At 42.7% G+C, this 18,390-nt stretch overlaps 1 protein-coding gene across 2 annotated transcripts in view; it reads right to left on the bottom strand.

The window, feature by feature from the left end:
- The window catches only part of DPP6 (dipeptidyl peptidase like 6), a 574,879-nt gene that overhangs the window by 503,365 nt on the left and 53,124 nt on the right, over positions 1 to 18,390 (bottom strand). Inside the window, exon 1 of one of the 2 annotated variants that reach the window (XM_063181626.1) lies at positions 8,953 to 9,204. The exons of the other annotated variant lie outside the window; for it this stretch is intronic. Within the exon in view, the coding sequence (XP_063037696.1) occupies positions 8,953 to 9,003 (51 nt within the window). The 5' untranslated portion in view covers positions 9,004 to 9,204. Of the gene's footprint in view, positions 1 to 8,952; positions 9,205 to 18,390 lie in introns of those variants that run through there. 2 annotated transcript variants of the gene reach the window in all.

The following is an 18,390-nucleotide window of genomic DNA, read 5'->3' as shown; positions in this document are numbered from 1 at the left end:
GGGCTCACACACAGATGGAAAATGGGCTGTGCAACTATTGTGTGTGCAAGGCAGGCTTCTCATAACTCCCAAGTCAGCAGAAACATTTAAGCATATGCTTACCATTAATGTTAAACAGGTGCTTAAGTACGCTCTGAACAGGGAACATAACAAGGAGCACGCCTCTGGAGGACGCGAGTTTTCCTTTAATTGCTGTTGCGTGTGATTTATTTGCTACCCTTATATATTACCAATGGTCTCCTTTCCCTACCCAGACTGCAATTCTGTTAAAATTTGAGTAGAAAAATAGTGAGAAAAACTCTCTTTATAAATAAAAAATGCAAAAAAACCCAAAAAACAAATCAAGGCATATCTATAAAACCCAAGATACTAGAAAAAAGAGGAGAAAATTTTAATTTTAAACTTTCTAGAAACTTTTAAAGATTTTGATTCATAATGGCCAAATCCAACCAAAATGGATCATCTTTAATGATGTTTTCAATGCATTACAAATGTAGATGTACATGGTTAATGCAAATGAAATAAAATGCACAGAGAATAAATCAAAATCAACAGAGAATATAACATGAACTTCTCCTCCCTGATAAAAAACTTTAAATAGTGAGATCAGGAAAGGCTCAGTCATACTGATATGAACTACAATTAATTTCTGATACACACAGCATTTTATACATCCTTCATGTAGACCACAGATCCAGTTTTTAACAGAGTCAATAAATTCAGAGCTCATGAATAGTCATACTCCTGCATTATAATCACTTGCTTTACAGACTAGATCTTCCTAAGTAGTACTTTCAGCCCCCTCACAGCCAGATGAGAAGGCATTATTATGAGCATATTTTTTTATATCCTTATAATTAGACACTAGAAAAAGGCAATACAAGCTTATTTCTAGGTTACTTTGGTTATATCATAGGCTGGAGAAAACTACTCAGTATTTACAGAAAATATGCCAAGCTGTATTTTCAATTTTTCTCCACGTTTTTAATAACATCAGTCCCAAATGATAAACAAATAAAAATCTTTAATTTTCAGCATGTTTTCTAGTTTAGCATCATCACTAAAACAAACATAAGCAGAAATGCAGGCACGCAGCATGCTCTGGGGAGCAGCTGATGGAGCAGCTCACGGGGCCTTCCATGGGGGACAACTTACAAAATGAGATGGAGTAAAATATACAGAGTGCCTGTCTTGACCATGTCATTCTTCTTTTCTCCTGCTTGCTTTCTTATCATGCAGTTCACCCATTTTATCTTTTTCTCATCAACTGCAGTATATTTCACTGCTGTTACCTTTTAAAAATTACTGAAAATCCCTGGTGACACAGGACATGTCTGGGTTATGTGTTGAGACTCAGATCTGAAAGCACCTGAGCCTCAGACAGAAGTCTTACTCATTTCAGCAGGAGTGGTAAACCCATTAAGTTTGGCAAAAGTTTTGCTTGAGTAAGTGCTGAATAATGACTACAGAATGAGGCTATGCAGTATGTGACTGGAATTCATGCCAAGTCTGTCTACACATGCCTGAGTTGACAAAATCTCCTGGCCAGTATTCCCTGGGATTTGAGAGGGATTTTCCCCAGCATTGACCTGTCTGTTTGGCATCCAGTGCTTGACCTGGGCTTGCAATGTTCACCACTGCAGCTCATCCCACTGTCTTGAATTGTTTCTTTTCTCACACTTGCTTTGAGTGGACATTTGTGTGCATCTCAGTATAACCACTTAAATCATCATTCCATAGTAATTAGGGATGAGAGGGTGGGAATATTTCATAGAAACAGAGGCACACTATGAAAAAGGTCTTCTCACAAACAAAATCCTGAACAAGCCGCTAGAGATGCAGAGACTGCAGCTCTTCTATCATGCCTTGCAAGTGGGCAACTTGAGAACCAACTATTCACAACTGAGAGTTGGACTCAAATCCAGATCCACAGATAATAATTATCCCTCTGATCAAGATATGACAGGCAATTCCACTGCTTCTGCTCCCACTCTTCACCTCTGTAGTGATGAAGAGGATATTGCTGGGCATACTGAAGCCATAGGGAAAATGCTGTGCTCAGAAATCACCAGCAAGGCACACACTTCTTCCCAGAGCACAGCATAAGCATTACAACACAGGTGCTCCAGGAATTCCCAAGACTTCACCAGTATCTCCATAGAGGCACAAAGCCAGTTTTTGCAAAAGCAGAATTTAGACATAATCCTGATAATCTGCTCCAAGGGCAAGAGGACACTACAAAAGCAAACTTTGCATGCTACAATGCAAGGTCTGTCTGTACAGCCTCCTTAAGAGGTTAGCAAATCTATGCAATCTACAGGTGAATGCATGCTACAGCTGGGTCCCAGTTCTCCGTGTATTGTAAGCATTCAGGCTCTAATAGTTCAGATTTATTTTTAAAATTGCATTCTCAACTGCACCCTTTTCAAAAGGACTGAGTACTATGGGAACTTGCTAAATGCAATGCTCCATTGGGAAGGAATGCCAAGCTTACTAAGTGACAGCATTATGCATTAGTGGATTACATGAGATTTAGAGTACATAAAACAATTTAATAAATGGGCTTTGCTTGTTAATCTCACGTGAGTCACTGTGTAGTACAATACTGTACAGACAGCACACATGCAAACACAGACCTAGAAGAATAAATCCTCATATTGTATTTGTGATGGCATTAAACCACTTGGATTATATAATTCTAAAGCCAAAGGTGCATTATAATGTTCTAGGACAGCTCAGTTTACACAAACTACAGACCAAGAGATTTCTGCTAGAGGATGGCATCTTTCTGAGATGGAGCTCCTCTCCTGCTGCAGCTGGGCTGTGCTGCTGGGAGACTGGATCTGCTTCTGCACAAGCTTGCAGAAGAGCAAAGCTCCAAATGTGGAGCTCATCTATCTTCACGTGCTACTGCAGATGTAGTTGACAAACCCTGGGCAGACGTGCAGAGTGGGTTTTGTCTGATGTAACAGAGGAGACTGGAAAAGGGTTCTTAGCTTCACTGAGGATGCTCTGGAATATCTATGACTATGTTTAAGCAACAGACAGACTCATCACTTAGATATGTGCAGGGTAGATGTTTACGGTTCAGCTTGTACCCCATAACTCCTTGAGTCAATGGAGAGAAGTTGGCATTTCAGAGTGCAGGTACTCTGGCCCATTTCACAATCTACATGAAGATGGGATGAATCATGGCCCAGACTCCACTGACTAATTTGTAGAGAGAGCCCAGGCTGACTAACTTAGATATAAATGTCTATACTGAAGAAGCCAGTGTTTAGTCAGAGGAATCCTATGCCCATCTTGTTCTAATGAAGAATTACCACACTCCCATGGAGACTGTTCCAGCAGTTCATCACCTTCACAGTAAAAACCAGGCACTTTCTCTTCTAGTTTGGAATGCTCTAACTCCAACTTCCAGCTTTGAATCTTGTTTTGTCTTTGTCAGCTGCATTAAACACCCTGTTGGCACTATAAGGGTTGTGTACAAACTAGAGTTGTTCTTGGGGCATGATGCTCTGCTGCCTTCCCCTTTACATAATCAGTGATGCTAATACTGAGAGGGCAAAGCTCTGCCAAGCAATGAGACCTCTGAGATATGCAAGAGTGACACTTGAATCGTGCTGTGTAGTATCTGCTGGCAGCTGAGAGACTCATTCCACAGCACAGAAAGAGAAGCTCTCCTCATCAAATAAAGCCTCAGGCCATCAACATCTACAAAACTTACATTTTAGGTATTTATCTTAACAAGCAAATCCAGACTTCATTAATGAATAAATGTAACCTCTCAAACACAAATGCTGCCTTTCTAGCTGCACAGACAGCTCTGTGGCTCTGTTGCTGCTCAGGGCTCTACAGCCACCTACTCAGCTGTCATTCATTAAAATCATAACAGTCCCTTCAACTTCTTCCCCTTTACTATTTGGGAAAACAGTGAAAAGATTCAGAAAGAGAGGGAGGAGACAGACTATCCTGTGAAAAGTCAGACAACTCAGAGGAGGAAGGGAGAAATTAACACAAAGTGCACCTTTTTCCTTGCATAAGAAGAACCAGAGAAGCTGCCGAGGAACACTGAAGAAAAAGATGCAGGGGTGAGGAGCACCATCAGATTCAAGATTTTGAACCCTTCTGACAGTGAAAATTAGAGTTAGACCACATGCCCTCCTTCAATCTCACAGTGCTAAATAAAGAGCCAGCAATGTGTAGTGCTTCCCACAGCTCCCAAAGTTATTCTGAGACAGCCTGGCACCTTGTATTTCTCATAGGTCCTGCAACTTTAGTTGGTCTCTTAGAATTCCAGGCTTTGAACTTCTCTATCCCCTAAATAAGGATGTATCTAAAAGGACACTACATTACATGGATAATATTAGGATCCTACAAATCTTGTGGAGCTGTCTGCCATCCCACCTTAAATGTAAAAAGACTCCTGATTTCCACCAACTAGCAGCCTGATATTGGAACAGTTTCAGCATATCTTACAGCTTCCCCACAATGCAGCAATTCCAGCACCTCCTATGGATTGTACACCTGCTGCACATAACAAAGGGGAACCCTTATTTCCCTTTGTGCCTGACCCAGAAATTATACGAGAATGTCACAGTCCTCCAAACATAACTTGCCTTCCAGCCGCAGTCCCAAAGAATTTTATTTTTTTTTCCGCTGCAACTCTTGCTGTAGTATCAGCAATTGAATTCCTGCCTGGCTTTAAACTTCAGCTGAACTCATGATAGCTCACCTGGGAACTGCTACCACAGCTCCTTTTCCTTCAGCTCAGGAGCTCCCTGTGTTTCAGCTGAGGTAGCAGACAACTGAGGAATAGGACACAAAATCTGGATTGCATCTGGCTCCTAAGTCAAGCTGAATACAAGACATAGGGAAGGCTAAAGTAGCAGGGAGCTGCATTGGATCACAAACCACCACTTCAGTGTGAGTTTAAAAAAAAATTAATCTTTACCCAGCTTCTTTAGCCCTTGTTAGGAAAACTGCGTTTTTGGCTGAGAAGAATTTCACTCTGTTTCAGCACCATGTGGCTGAACACTGCAAGAAACACACCTGTAGGTAAATTATGGCAAATAAGGGAAATCACAGTGGAACACCAAGATCTTATTTATTTTAGTAAGAATTTATTGCTCCTGAGAGGCACCAGAGTCGTGTTTCTCAAGGAAGAGCAGGAGCACTCCTGGGATGACAGAGTAGCTCAGTCTTCATGTCAATTGTACCCTTGTGGTCTCTGAGGCCTCAGAGGTGCTAGCAAACTTCTGAGGAGATAACAGTTGTCACTGGGCTTATTTTATTTGGGTTTTATATATGTACATCAAAACTGCAGCTATCAGAGCTGGAATTTAAATGGTCAAACTGAAAATCTAAATCTCCAGACTCCCCTTCATCTCCTGTCATTGAACCCAAACTGTCCCTTTTGCCCTATTCATAGATTTTTTCATCAGAGTAAAGCAGAAACATGACACATCCACCATGGCTCCTCTTGGCAGCTTCCAAACAATTGAGCAACTGCAGGTTAGACTGAAATTCAGAACACAAGTTTCACAGCAATATCCTTCTAACTCACATAGATAGAGCAGGGTGCTCACTGCTCCCACTGACCACTAAGTGTGCCAAAGTAACAGCCTGCTCACACACAGCACATTAATTTGCCTTCAAGACCCCTCTGTACCCCTCCAAGCCCATTTTTCTCTCACCTAATTGTCTACAACCAAAGGTGGTAGCTCCTTTTTGCCCTTGTTGCAACTGTACCTCTAACAAATTGGGATTTTCATGAGTGCGTGTAAGAGAAGAATCTGGCACTACAGACAAGGCCCTCTTCCAAACAGCTCTTTTGGATACATTTCTTTGCAAATCAATCAACTAAAACCAAACAAAAAGCCTGTGTACATGATAGATCAGACCCTGGGGAAGCACAGGGAAGTGTAGAATAAAACATGCAGTTGGCATTATTGTCCTTCACCTGACAACTGGACATGTAAGGAAGAAATCTGGAATATTTTAATCAAATACATTATATAGCTATACCTAGAGTGAGGATAAAATGCAAGTGCATTAAATTTACTTCCAAAAGTGATAAACATTTATCTCCATACCATATTGTTGCACATTAACTTCAAATACACTGTGGAAAACTCAAGGGTATGTCAGTTCTTACCAGGAGAAACCACTGTGTATCAATCACTCCCTACAGCTTTTATGTAGAATTAAGAGAAATCCCATTGTAAGAGCCTGAGCTATTTCTGTAAGTTGCATTCCCCTGGCTCAAATGATGAATGGGAAATACAGCAGTAAAATAAAAATAGGCACCTTTCCAGGTAAATACTGTTGTTTAAAGAAAAAAACCCAAAAAACCAAACAAAGCCCTGGTAAAATACTGCCACAGGGATAAAAACATATATCTCAGTGTCACAAGAATGGCTTCGTTTTTTGCTGGTCTAATTAGGTAATAAAGAAATCACAGGTGTAGTGACTCCATGAGCTATTACCACACTTAAAAAGGGTCCACTGCATGGCCAGGGACCAGTGTGTCAGTATTATCACCTGCTGTCACATCATTTTAGGAATGAAATAGCTCAATTTAACAAAGATTTTTAAAGAGAAGAGAAATCAATATGTAGTTAGAAGCTTGTCAGGATTCTAAGCAACAGCAAAAGTGCCAGAAAACAAACAAACAAAAAAAAGTCATGGTGGGCTTTGAATTTTCAATGACTGTTTGAATTCTGCTGAGGCACTTACTGCAGGGCACACTGTAATGCACCTCCTGGGATTCCCCACACCCTAACCCTGTATCCTAAATCACTGCCAATATCTGAGGGAGGACATCCACAGCATAGGATTTGACATGTGTACTTCAGGACTCTCATTTTAATTGTAAAAAAAGTGATAGAAAAGCAAAAACACTATTTTTAAACAACAGCTTAAGGAAAAGGAGAAAGTACTAGGCTTAACTTGTTGGAACTTCCATCCAAGGCATACCTCAGTTTTCAGAATGAGGTCTGCTAAATACTATCTTGCAGAAATATAACATCTAGTATCTTAGAGCTCAAATATTCACCTAAACTTGGTTCTTGCTTAAATAAACTACAGATCCAGCTGTAACCACAGACTAACACAGAAACCAGGTGTGTGTTTGGTTGTGGTGGCCCATAAAAACAGACATGATCTAAATAAACCACCCGTCTCCCCCACCAAAATCAAATACAACAGTTTGCCTGCCTTTAAATGTGATGTCCAATGTCTCAAAAATGAGGTCTCTGAAGAAAAACCTTGCATTCAAGTCCAGGGAGGCTGCCCCAAGTGACAGAAGTAACTGTGACTTAGCACCCTGAGGGGGCAGATCCTGCTCCTGTCTGAGTCAGAGGCAAAAACTACTGTGTGTGGCTGAAGGCTGGAGTTGTGGGCAGCCCCTAGTGCAGATCCATCTCCCAGCCTTTGCTCATCCTGCAGAGCTGTGGATGTGTGGATCCATTTTGCCACGCTCTGAAGCACCAGGTAGAAATCCCAGCAGAAGCTCCAGCCCTGCGCTGAGTGGCAGTGGGGGAATCCCTGCCTGCTCCTCATTCCCTGACTTCAGAGACCAGCAAGGAAAATGTGCAAGAGGTTTTTATTAATTCTGTGATTTTACACATTCTGTGTATGTGAATTAGGCTCACCCTGTACTTGAATCAGACAATGTCATCTCAGCTGGCTGATTATTTTTTCTTACTGATAGAGAACATTCTAACCAAAGGCTATAATGACCACTAGGATGAGTAGCTTAAGCAGATAATAATCTAAATTTTTCCGTGTTGAAAAAGTTCCAGCACTAGATATTCCCCAGGCTTTTAAAAAGCACAATAAAAGAAGCACACTGCAATCACACAGGCTGTGCAATTCTCTTGGAAAAAAAAAATGTTTGCAGAAGTTCCTGTTCAGTTCCCTTACTTGAATTCACAGGTCACATAGCATTGCACCTTCCTCTTAAACACTACTGCTGGAAAAAGCAATATTATTGGAGTTGGAAAAGGAGGCACTTCCTTAAAAAGCCAGCAAAGCATTTTACTACAGAACTTGCTTAAAGGATGGTGAATACTTTGCCTGCTTCTTGAACACATCAGCAGAAGGCACGAGAGAAGCAGATACCACCTTTTTATTAAATACCAGCATTTCCCCTCACAGGGGAGGCAAAACACACACAGGAGCGCTCTGCCTGAGCAGAGAGGGGACAGGAGACCAACAGGTACCCTTTATGAGCTTCAGGTGATATGAAAGGAGTCGTTTCGAGGGCGAAGGACCCCGAAGCCTCTGCCAGGCTGCGGCGCGCCCCCGCCCCACCGCAGCGAGCTCCTCCCGGCTGCGGAGCCGCCGCATGCGGGGCCCCGGCACCCCCGGCCCCCGCGGGTCAGGCCAGCCGGCACAGCGCACCGATACATTTCCATCAGCACAAGATGGCAACCAGCGCTTCTTCCGCCACAGCAGCTGCATGCTTTGATTTTTTCCGTAAGGGAGGAGGGGGATTATTGGAAAGGCATCCTGAGTAGGGGATTTTTTTGCCTTTTTTTTTTTTTTTTTTTTTTTTTTTTTTTTTTTTTTTAATGGCATGAAGACAAATGTTTCTAGTAGTAATGCCGGGGGGAGAAGGCGAGGCAGCCCGCACAGCCCCCAGCTCACGCACACACACCGTGGTCATCAACTTGGCGAAGTTGGCCGTGCCGGGGCGCGGAGCCCCAGCGAGCCCCGCTCCCCCGGCAAAGGGGGACACCCCAGCAGCCCCAAATCCCCCGCGACCCCTTCGGCGGGGGGACAGACGCCACGCTGTGGGGCAGGGACAGCAAGCACAGCCCCTCTCCTGCGTCCCCGGGCAGCCCAGCCCCACAGCGGGGGCTCGGCACCGACCGCGGCTCCGGCAGCGCCGAGCGGGGAGCCCCGACACGCACTCAGGCACCGGCGGCGCCAGCAGCAGCCACTTACCAGCATGTTCCCTTGCATTTTAGCCGTTTGAAACATTGCCTTTTCCTTCATTGTTGCCGTGTGTGTGCGTGCGTGTGCTGTTCCCCGAGAGTTACTTAATCCAGCGGCTGGATCACTTTGGTGAAGAACTGGCGTGCACTTGCGATGGCTCTTTTTGGTGTGGACTGGAGGGGACTACGAGCAGCGCAGGGGGGAGGGTGCCTGCTTGCTATCTTTTCCTTCCCCACCCTTTTCAATATATATTTTTCCTTTTGACCGAAAGGCCAGGGGAAAAAAAAAAAAAAAAAAAAAAAGGCAATAAAAATAAAACACCCCTGTCAGAAGAGAGGCGAGGCGGGAAGCAGCGGGGACACCCAGCTCTGTCACCACCCGGATCCAGGCTTTGCCCTGCGGGAGCCGGCGGGGCGGGGTGGGCAGGAGGGAGCCGCACACACGCCCCCCGCCCCGGCCATGCCCGGCCGCCGCCCCGGGCCCGGGCGGTCCCGCCGAGCCGAGCCCACCCCGCAGAGCAGTTGCAGAGAAAGGGAGGGTTTGGAGGCAATAAATAAAAAAAGAGGGGAGCTGGAGTAGGCGGAGGGGCGCTCGCCCCCTCCGCTGGCCGTGCCCGGCTCGCCGCTCTCCCGTGGGGGGGTTACACACGCTTTTTACAACAGGAACCGGGGAGGGTGCGGGGAGAGGAGCCGCCTCTCCGGCGTTAACTGTTCACCGGCTGAGCCGCCGCGGCCCCGGCCAGGCCACGGCTGGTGCAGGGAGGGTGGGGAATGGAATAGCACGGCGCTGCCGCGGGGAGCGGGGGATGCTCGGCGCGTTTCCATGGCTGCGCCCCGGCCCGCCCGCAGCCCCCCGACCCTCGGCTGCCAGCCCGCAGGACACGGCGCGGGGCGCTCCCGGGGCATGCGGAGCTGCCAGGCACTGTCCCAGCGCCAGGGTTTGGGATCCGGGGCGAGCCCTCGGCACGCCGCAGGAGCGGGCAGGGGGATGCCGGAGCTCGGTTCCCCCACGGGAAATGCAAAGCCAAGGGCATTGCCCGCGCTGGCTGCAGATGGACCCGGCCGTGGCCTCTGTGCCTTTGCAGAGGTGCCCACACTTGTGAGAGGTTTCCCTTGGCTGTCGCTGCAGTCCCGCTGCCCCACAGGTGGCTGGAATACTGTGATCCTGCTGCCCTTGTGAGAACGTGGTCCCTGCTCCTCTTGGTGCAGCTTTCCAGGGACAGAGCCTTGCCACACATCCCAGAGGCTCACACCTCAGCTTGCACACAGAAAAATAATCCTTGTGGAGTGTGGTGTCTCTTGTCTCTCCCTGATGCACCAGAAGTAATTACATTTCAGGAGAATTAGGTGTCCATTGATTTCACAGGAAAGGGGATGCTTTGCCTGTTGCTCACACAAAAGGAGAGAAGAAACTGAGAAGTGATTTGCTTAATATCTGAGAAGAAAAAGCAGGAACTCTTCTTATCATCCAAGGTTTAACCAAGCCAACGGCTAAACCAAAAGGCCTTTCTTTCTTTTTTTCAGTGAGGGAACTGCAGACATGTCCATGCATCCTTGTTTTATGCCCATCTGTAGCACTTTGAACTCTGCTCCTTCTCAGTCTGCAGCATCTTCATAGGCAATGGGTGCTCACTAGAAATAGGACACAACCTGTGCAATCTCAGAGTGTTGTTCACACTCTAGTTTTCTTCAAGCCACCCAGCTGTTGAAAGATATTTAAATACAAAATCTCATGCAAGACATTAAGCAGATCTCTCAGAAATGATGGCAATGGGAGAAGTGATGCTCCAGGACACTTGTGGGAAGTGCCAATGGCAGGTGATGCTGGAACCTTTGAGAGTTACCTGTGAGAGTTTTTGTTGGAAAAATCCCACTCCTCACTTGAAGATCTTGACTACTCTCTCCCTTGTTTTTATTTGGGAATGGCTTATACTTTACACAAGATGCATTTTGAACAGGAAGTTCTTCATTTTGTTCCTCAAACTCTGGTCTTGATTTCTCTAATTTTGGTGTTTTATCAGGCAGATCCTCTTCCATCTCAGTTTTTACCCTTAGGTGTTTGTAATTACAAAGAAATGCAAAATATATCTGTGCTTGACTGTTAATAGTCCCATTTCCCTCCTGCATGACTTCATACACCAATAGAAATACTCACCATACATTGAACTCTGGCAGTAGTGGGGTTTTGCATATTTTTACCTCAGATTTGTCATAATGCAGTTGCAGTGTTTATCTCTTATTTTCATTTCATATTTAATTTATGCACTATTGGCATAAAAGTAGCAATTATCTTGATTAAAACAGCTTTGTTTAAAGTTGAGATTACTGGCAAAATGCTTAGTTTACCACTGACAATATCTAGGGCTTTTTCTTTTATTAAACATCAACCAGGGTCCATTTGGCTGGAATTATACATTGCTGTGTTTCCACTTCTGCCATTGAAGGCTGACCCTATAATCCAGAAATTTCCAGAAACAGGAAACAAAAATGTTTTTAGGCGTTGTACAAAATGACACTGATGATGCTGTGGAAAAACGCCAAACACCTTATGAGAGAGAATTCTTGTTTATAGCTTTTAATTCTTATTTTCTGACTTATTTGACACTTTGACAAAAGACATAGAAGACTCTGATAAGTTTTATGACCAGAGTCCACCCTTGGAAGTTTCCAGAGCTGAGTGGGTAAAGCCCTGATCAGCCTGGTCTGAAGTGAGAGGTCACCTTGTTCTGAGCAGGGTTGGGTTGGGTTGGGCTGGAGATTTCCTGGGGCCTCTTCCAGCCTGAAGGATCACAGCACCCCAGACAGAGTGACCCTTTTAATTAATGATGAAAATGTCTCTTCAACGAATGACTTGCCTGTTGCTTTCTATGATTCCAAAACTGCATCCCTCGTGTTCCCAGAGAGTTCAGGTTGTACTGATCACGACCTTGGCTGGTAATTTTCACTCCTAAATCACTTTTGCTTGGCTGATGGAATAGCCAAGGCTTGGTCTCAGATCTGGAAGTGTGAGACTAAGATGTGCTGCAGATTTCTACCTCAGGCTGTGGCCAGGTGATTCTGTTCAAACAGTCAATGACATTTTCCTTCAGATTTGGGACTTTCAGGGCAGCTACAAGTGATACCACCACATAACTCCCTCAAGTGTATTAATCTGACTGGACTCCTTATCATCCACCATTCAGACATCTTTTGAGCTTTTCTTCTTGATGGATATTCTCCATGTCATTTTAATGGGAATTCGCTGGAGCTGCAACAAATACTCTCACTGAACAAGGAATCAACTTTTTTATTATTAGGAAGTGACATGGTGAATGCGGAAAGATGATCTGATATTTCTTCTGTATTTTTGTAGGGAACATATTTTTTTGCTTCCTTTGAATGATGTGGAAGGACAGACAATCACCCTGGGACCCAATAAAGTAGTATGATTTAAGTAGCTAAAAAGCCTCTGTATTTAAGACCAGAGATCTAGCCCAGGAAACCTCAATAAAACATGAAAAAATTCCTTCATCATATCAGGCTTTTTCTCAGAGGGAAAATGTGAAAATTCATTACTTTTGCATTCCTTGCTTTAGTCTCAGTGCACCTCCTTTGCCAGTACATTTACTTTTGATATGAATGGGGGAAGGTTTGGCCCAGACTCAGCTGCATCTTAAAAGCAAGGTCTGAAGTGAAACCCCTGTACAAAAAGGGTTTTTTGGGTTTTTTTGCAATCTGTCCATTTGTATCTAAGGTGCATAACAGGAGGGAAATCCTGGGAAATCAGAAAGTTTTCATTTTAAATCTGATCTAGAGATAGCCTCTGTACCTCAGGTACTATGACAACACCAGCATGGCAACTTCATCCCCCAACATTTTTATAGGCCATTTTGAGAAAATGTACTTTTCTTACATCTCTCACAGAATGAGATCTAGGAAAAAAAAAATAAAGCCTCATAGATATTCTATTCTTTGTGGGTTTCAGTACTCTGAGGCTGACTTTCTTTATCTGAGAAGGAACACAGGCTACAATGCTTACATCCTATTCACAATACTTTATTTAAAGCCACATTGATAAGAGACTGGGAGAATTTATTTTATCAAATAAAACTCATTCAATGCATTTGATGCTGGATCTCTTGACTCTCCAAACAAGCCTAGGAACAGTCCTTCTGAATAGAAGGAAAGAATTAATTTCACAAAGTATTAGCTGGCTGCAGAGCACAGACATTCGTTTTTTCAATATTTTGAAAGAAAAATCTTTTGAGAATGTAAGACCACAGACAAATGCAAGAGCTGTTGTACTAAGAGGCAGTTTTAAGAGCATCAGGATTTCACTTCCTCTCCTTAATTTAAGGTTACTTTTTACTGTCTCCAATAAAAGTATTTGTGTTTTCAAAATGCAACAAATGGCTTTTTCTTCTGTCAAACCTTTTTGTGAGGATCCTGTCTTCTACCTGTCAGCTTGATGCCACAAGCCTATGCCCAGGCTTCTGTCCAAACTTAATTTCAAGACTGTGTTCTCTAAGATTGGGCTAAGCCATATTACTCTTTTGCTCTGAGTTCTCTCCATCCTCTGCATCCCACCAGGTCCCCAGCACATTGTTCTGTCATGTGATGCACATTTAATTCCCTTCACTGGGCCCACAGTCTGAGCTGAGCAGGGAGGAAGACTGATCTGCCCTTTCTGTAAAGCATCATTCGTGAAAGCTGGTGACTCCCAGTAGAAATGCTGAGGAGGAACCCATCCCAAAGGCTTGAGATCAAACATCACTCAGAGTGGAAGGAGCTCAGGAAGTCTCCACCCCAGCCTCCTGCTGAAGCAGAGTCAGCTCTGGGTCAGACCAGGTTGCTCAGAGCTTTGCCATATGCTGAAATCCTGCAGGGACTGCTCAGCCTCACCAGGCAACCTGTTCTAAAGGCTGACTGCTCTCACGGGGATAAAGATTTCCCCTTCATTCAGTCTGAACTCTTCTTGTTTCAACTTGTGCTTGTTGCTTATCATCCTCCTGACACACCTCACTGTGAAGAGCTTGGTTCTCTCTTCTCAAAATCCTCCCCACATAATTGGAAAGATGCTGCCAGGTCCCCCCAAACACATCTCTTCTCCAGACCGAACCAGTCCACTTCCCCCAGCCCCTCTACCAGAGTTAAATGCTCCAGTCCCTGACCATCCTGGGGGCTTTCTGCTGAACTTGCTCCAATTTATATCAGTCTTGCAGTGAGGCCTCAAAACAGAACCACAGATGTGGTCAAATGAGTGCCAAGAAGAGGAGACAACAGCTGAGGCAAAGATTGTCTCTAGCACTTGCTTTGTTATTAAATTATAATATTCAAGAGGAACAGAATTGGTGGGATCCCAAATGAAATGGTTGAGTGCTACACTGTGCAATCCTAAATAAGTCAGAAACAGCTTTAGTAATTCCAAATACTCTTATGGAATAAACATATTCCTTAAAAGCATTTAGTATTGCAGCACTGAAAAAAACCCTCAGAGAATTACAGCAAGTAATAAGATTTTCTTCCTAAGTGGATCAATTCTGAGAATTTCATTGTTCAAGCCAAGCTACATGACTTTTCTGAAAAATCTTCACTCCTAATATCCTAAAACTTTGCCCAAGTATTTACAGCTTCTAGTCTTGACTTGTAAGGAAGTCTTGGCTAGTCTTCCAGAGAAGAAACTGGAGGGAAAGATAAAGTAAATACACAGTTAAATAAACTTAAAATTTACTTCTGAGGATCACTAATTCTTCAAGAGATTAGAATAATGACAGAGCAGCTGCTATTGAAAAGTTAATATTTGCTAGCTCTTACTGCATGAGGGTGCTTAAGCCATCTTTGTTAACATAAATGGAAGAGTCTGAAAAAAAGGAGATTATATTATATCAGACAGCATCCTCTGTTTCCTGAAGGAGAAGTGAATATGATAGAAACCTCTGAATTTTAGAATTATATATATTTTTGATATATTTTTTTTAATACTTAGGTTTTTTTGGGTTACTACCGACCTGTTCTCCACCTCATTTTTCTGACAGCATGTTCATTCACTTCTCATCCCTTCAGTTTAATGTTGGACTTTAAAACTTCACATGTTCAGGGAGTTTGCCATGGAACAGCTGAACACTGTTGTCTTTGGGAGAAGACTGATATGTTCCTGTTACACCAACAGGAGTGTATTTTCCAAGGGTATAATTGGACAGTTTATTCCTCATATACCAATTTCCCAGGGAAAACAGTGGGTAGTTCAACACATCAGGTGTCTCCTGACAATACTGAGACACTAAATACTGACATTTGTGCTTTGACATTTAGTTCTTAGAAAACTTAGTGATTTTTTAGATTCACCAGGGATTTGGCTTGAGACACATCACCTGGAACTCAGTCAACTCCCCACCAGCCCTGAGTGAATTATTCCCTGCAAACAGAGCATGGGGTCAGTGCAGAGATCCCAGCTTGCTTTCATGTAGCCCATGATAAACCCAAGAGCTCACAGGCTCACATGGGGCAGTGCCTTTTATTTTATTGTGCTCACCTGGCCCAGGCAGAACCTTCTGTGCTCTCCCAAAAGCAGATTGGATGGGGAGCTCTCAGACTCATCCCAACAATAATGAATTTTCACTTCCTTAGGTAGAAGTATTTCATACATGAGTCCCTGTCCAGACTGAGCACAAGGTTTCCTCCTAAGACAAGCAGAAGATAAACTCTGTAGTACAGCCCAAGCATGAAATGATGCTGACAGCTGTAGGAGGGCAAAATCTGGAGGATTTCTACTAGAAGTATAGATTCTGCCTTAAGGCTTCTTGTTTTTTCACATTTCCAGCTTTTAAACTCCATTAATGAAAGCTAAAAATACACAGAGTTCAAATAATTACTTTTCCATGAATGAAATTGAAGTTGCTAAGGGATTCAGAGTAGGAGGAAAAGCATTCAGAATATGATTTCTGCATCATGTCTGGGCGTATGAAATTTAAATGCATGGGGATGCTAGGAAATCTGAGCAACATCATTGGAATTACTAGCAGTAACAGGAAAATGCTAATAAGAAGCATTATGGGACCTGTTTTTCAAGCAAGTACCACTTCTGGTTAATCAGAGCTAAAGTTTTTTTATACTTCCAAAACTACAAGTCCTGCTGTAGAATGATAAACTCCTCATTAATCTCTTCTAGCAAGTATCCTCATCCTTAGATGTACTTTGGATTTCCATCTGGACTTCACCAATTCCAGTGCCCAGCAAAAGGATCCCCTTGTGATTGCTAAATTAAGAGTATCCTGTGCCACCAAGCTTCTCCCAGTGCAAGTGGAGACTCAACAGAGCTTTAAAAACAAATGCACACAAAAGCCTAACTGGAATAAAGTATGCTGAAAGCAACATATGTGCTAAGGTTTTCTCATTACCAATGAAACGAAAATACAGACAGACTTGTGGTAAACATTTGAAAGTTTGTTATGCAACAGATTTTATCCTCTGAAACAAGTTTAATTTTATTTCAATACACTTCTGACAGCCTACATTTTTTAATCACAATTATGTTGAGAATGCAAAAAAGCATCAAAATCTCCTTCACTCAAGCGTTCACTCCTGACAGTGATTTCAGCCAAGTTGGAAAGATACCAAAACCACAAGTCCCAGAACCAAGAAGGATCTCACATATTGCCAAGAAAATGCCAAGCACTCAGAGCCAAGGAGGCTCATCCCACTGAAATCAACACAAGTCCTGCCACTGAAGCCACAGCTGCAGCCAGGTCTAGCCTAAATTTACCTTCAACACCACCATGAGTCAAGCTCTACTGGGGTAAACCAGCACAGTTTCCACTTAAACCAAGCAGAAAACCTGGAGCCACAAATGAACCTTGTGTTTAGCACAAGCCCCAGTGATGGAACGTTGCTCAGAAGGCATTCTGCCTTTGGTATATGTTATTTCACTATTCCAATGCATTAGTCCTGCAGATAACTTATTTTGTGAATATCAATGGACTTCTATTTAATTTGTGAAGCTGTATAGGATCTTTTAGGTAGATAATTTAATGCTTGCCAACTTCCATTAATTTTTAACTAGGCTTTCCAGCCTGGAAGACATACTGAAGCGTTCTCATTTCAGATCAGGTGGGTCTATCTTTTGATTAAAGAGCCAATTTTTTTTCTTTCATTGTGATATGGATGATTAAATTTCTCTGCTAATTATCTGTATCACCTCAGAACACCCTGTGCCTGACATAAAATATTTCAACAAAATAAGACTACATTTAATTGCATTACTCCCTTTCTTAATGATGAGAGGTTGATATAAGCCTGTCAATTCACTTTGAGTTCTTTTCCACCTTGAGGGCAAAGATAACATTTCTTGCTCTTGGATTATGTTCCTACATCACCAGCAAATTATTTTCCACTTTGTAGTGGAATTTCAGTGGAATTTTAGTGACCGAATTAGATGACCAAATATTGCTGTGTAGGCATTTTAACAACAGTTTACTATTCTTAGATGTATTTAGTAATCTAATTTCTTAATTTTTTGAGGCCAGGTACCTAAGTTTCCTTCCTTTTGAAGAGCTTGATATCATGCTTAAAGTAATCTTGTTGTTTATTGGTGTGAATCAATTACTAGGATGGTGTTTTGGCGTTCTCTGAAGTCAAGGATTTAGTTAATCTGTTGTGACAATCATTCAATTTTAATTATTTAAATTTATGAAAGTGTGAACTCTCTAGATTAGGGCCTTCACTTTTTCACATTTATAAAATATTGGAGCAAACAGGGCTCTGACATATATCCAATAATATAAAATATTACCATAGAATTGTTGTTTTTCCACTGTTAGTAAGATGGTAGAGACCAAGAGTTTATCTCTGAATGTCTAAAATATTTAGGAAGAATAGTCAAGTATCTAATTACTTCTGCCATTTTAGCTCCAAATCAAGGTATATAGAATGCAAACAATAATTTCCATCAACATTTTGCCCTCAGTTAAAGACAGTGCTGCCTAATGTGGAGGTGGAACTTTTCTTAATGGAATCAAAAGAAACATTGGAAAAGTTATTATTTTTCTAGGTATTAGTTCAGGTTGCTAGCCTTGGGGTAAAAGAACCAGAGTTTAAATCTGCCTTGGACTTTATTTTGGGGAAGATCTCTTTGACCTGGAATCATAAATTAATGTATTCTCTCAATATCTTTCTAATGCACCCTGTTGTGTCTAACTTAGATACAGTCATTTAAAACTGAGGAAACAGTTAAGTAAGGAAAATGGTGTTCATTGCAACTAATGCATGGAAAACAACAAACAAAAAGCTCTAGAAGTCCTATCTCTAGAAGAAAAGATAAGGATTATGCCATCCTTCACTTATGAAGACACATAAATGGGGTTTCAGGAAATTCAGCTATTGAAGCTCATGATGGGGAGGTGAGAGGAACCTCTGGAGACTCTCAGTTGACTTAGGCAGACCCAGTGTGTCCAAGTAGATGAATAAAAACATT

The sequence above is a fragment of the Melospiza melodia genome, chromosome 1, assembly GCF_035770615.1.
Source record: "Melospiza melodia melodia isolate bMelMel2 chromosome 1, bMelMel2.pri, whole genome shotgun sequence".
Classification (NCBI taxonomy): domain Eukaryota; kingdom Metazoa; phylum Chordata; class Aves; order Passeriformes; family Passerellidae; genus Melospiza; species Melospiza melodia.
This window is presented reverse-complemented; position numbering and strand designations above follow the sequence as displayed.